Consider the following 2,405-nt stretch of genomic DNA (forward strand, 5'->3'; position numbering starts at 1 on the left):
GAATAAGGACTAGCAAGTAAACATGATACAATAAGTTAGCATAGAATATTAATATTGAAATTCCAATGTCTTCTAAATCAGTGACGCATAAATGACGGTTTACCCAGAAACGAGAATCAGAGTTATGGAATTGGAGTATAATGTTTAACGATAAGGCCCCCAAGGATTCCTAACGACTGATTTGAAGCCACGTATATAGGCTGAATCAACTTAATTTTGTATGCCGATGAATTTGCGTGAAAATCTAAATTACGTCGATGACGTTGAAACGGTATTACGAGTAAAATTCTGAGTCACTATGTTTACTTGGATTCTTCTTCTACCGCTCATTAATTCGACGTTTCCTCGTCCGTGCGCGTTTTGACACAAAAAATGCTTTCGGATGAAATTGTCGAGTGACGCAACGTATCCTGCGATCTCTGATTAACGTAATCTTCTGTGGCAACAGTATGCATCTTCTTGTCTCAGGCACGTCATTTGTTCAACGTTTGTTAAGAACGTCAGGTAGCACAACTAAAGTCATATCTGAATTCTTTAAGAAAAATGTTCTTCAGACTTTGAGAATCAAAGACAGACAGTATATAATTCTCATTGACAGTTATTGTTTACACTCCATTTGTCACGTGAAACGGTTGCTTCGTAAGAACGTGATAGAAGGCCAGCTTAAGGAATGCGTCGAAAAATACGTTTACTAATATCTTGACGGCAGTAGAAACGTTCGAAAGAATTCGGCGGTCATTATGGATCGATTAATGAATGACTTGTAGAAAGTACGAACTTCGATCACTTCTTTTAATTGCTGAAACAATTAGTAAATGTTGCCTCTATATTCTTCGTGAAATAAAACCAAAAGAATAGAGAATTTGATGAAACATCAACATTTAGAGACATTTTATTTTTTTTAAATCGAATACCCTGATTAGTTTCTCTTGCAATTAATTCGGATAATAAATGTTGCATTATTATGTCTTAAATGCGACGAAAACTGAAAAGCAACGACGCGAAGTTACTCGAGTTACACCCTGTATACAAGTTTAATTAGTCCCACCCGGCTTATCGGTGGACGCGTGCGCGTCAGCTGCCTCGGCGCAGTTGAGTCAGTCGGTCTACCGCCGCCGTCGAGGAAAGATCGAAGTTCGCGTGTTCTAGTGACGTTAAACGTTCCCCACGATCCCGACACGGTGTCCTTCCTTGGAATCTCGCGGTTTCAAGCCCCTACGTTTCACCCTTCTTGAATCGCGATCGACGGTATCGCGTTTACAGTTTGGTGAACCCGGTCGTTCTCTACCCGTGCAATTACGCAATTAAATACACAGGCTGTGCGCAGCTACACAGCGAGAGTCGAACGGGTGTATCAGTAAGGAAAACAACTGAACTCATTCTTAAGTCATTACCAATTTTCTTTTTATTTATCGAGTATATCTATAAGATCGTGACCGAGATTGTCTTTATATGTATTAGGTTAGGATTTTTGCGTGCTATTCGAACGTGTTTAAAATTTATTTGTATTATTAAAAGTACAATGCGCGTACGGTAAATATATTAATCCTAGATTAATCGATAGATTTGTTATCGAACGTACAAATGATTCTCTGATAATTTATAGTTTGCTTTGTAATGAATCACTGTTTTAGATCGTTCGTTAAATTTGTTGAACGTTAACGCGGATAAAGGTAAATGATTTGACGGTATTATTGCCAGTTCGAGATTACATATTTACGAGCACGGTGATCGGGCACTTAGGCGTACGTAACGAATCAATCAGAAGCAAATGTTTTGCATAGGTGCGAACGTGTCTAACTTTCAGCTGGTACCACGTCGTTGTTCAACGATTAGGAATTAACGAGATGCAAGTGGCAGATCGTAGTACTTACTTACTGTTAACAAAATGATAGCCTGTCACTTTTACGACCATTATTTTTCTATTCGCTTGCACATTTCTATTGCGATCGAACGAGAAACCGCGTGAACGTAGCTGTTGAAAATCTAGATTTCGTACACGTAAAATCCAGTCATTAATTTCTGTGTACAAGATGAGTGTTTCAATCGCATCCTCACTTTTGACTCTCGCTGTGTACACTCGCCAGGCTCGTTTATAAACTGGTCTACTGTACTCGTGTGATAAGAGTGTAATAAGATAATGGAGGCTGCCTGCGAGGAGCTGTTTCCCAAAATGAAAATCAAAGCCAAATGATCGATCGGACGATCGCTGATCCAGAGGATCTGTACAGCCACGTGACTTCCGGTAGTTCTTCGAAAATGGGGTTGGCAGGTAAATTCTTCTTCTTTATAAATCGATAACGTGGTTTTATTATTTTTACTAATGCATTTAATTAATTAAATGCAAATTTGATTTATTTTCAATTAATCTTTCCTGAATTCCTTTTTTAAATTAAGAAATATGA

The 2,405-nt window shown here is 38.4% G+C and overlaps 1 protein-coding gene across 7 annotated transcripts in view; it reads left to right on the top strand.

Annotated features, from left to right (window-relative positions):
- Positions 1–2,405, top strand: part of Hnf4 (Hepatocyte nuclear factor 4) — a 27,511-nt gene that overhangs the window by 7,505 nt on the left and 17,601 nt on the right. Inside the window, exons 1-2 of one of the 7 annotated variants that reach the window (XM_026811605.1) lie at positions 1,089–1,386; positions 2,088–2,272. The exons of 2 other annotated variants lie outside the window; for them this stretch is intronic. In XM_026811605.1, the coding sequence (XP_026667406.1) occupies positions 2,191–2,272 (82 nt within the window). In that variant the 5' untranslated portion in view covers positions 1,089–1,386; positions 2,088–2,190. Of the gene's footprint in view, positions 1–1,088; positions 2,273–2,405 lie in introns of those variants that run through there. 4 more of the 7 variants (XM_026811603.1, XM_026811604.1, XM_018020563.2 and 1 more) reach the window with 4 other exon arrangements.

The sequence above is a fragment of the Ceratina calcarata genome, unplaced genomic scaffold, assembly GCF_001652005.2.
Source record: "Ceratina calcarata isolate Rehan_Ccalc_2016 unplaced genomic scaffold, ASM165200v1 scaffold229.2, whole genome shotgun sequence".
Taxonomy (NCBI): domain Eukaryota; kingdom Metazoa; phylum Arthropoda; class Insecta; order Hymenoptera; family Apidae; genus Ceratina; species Ceratina calcarata.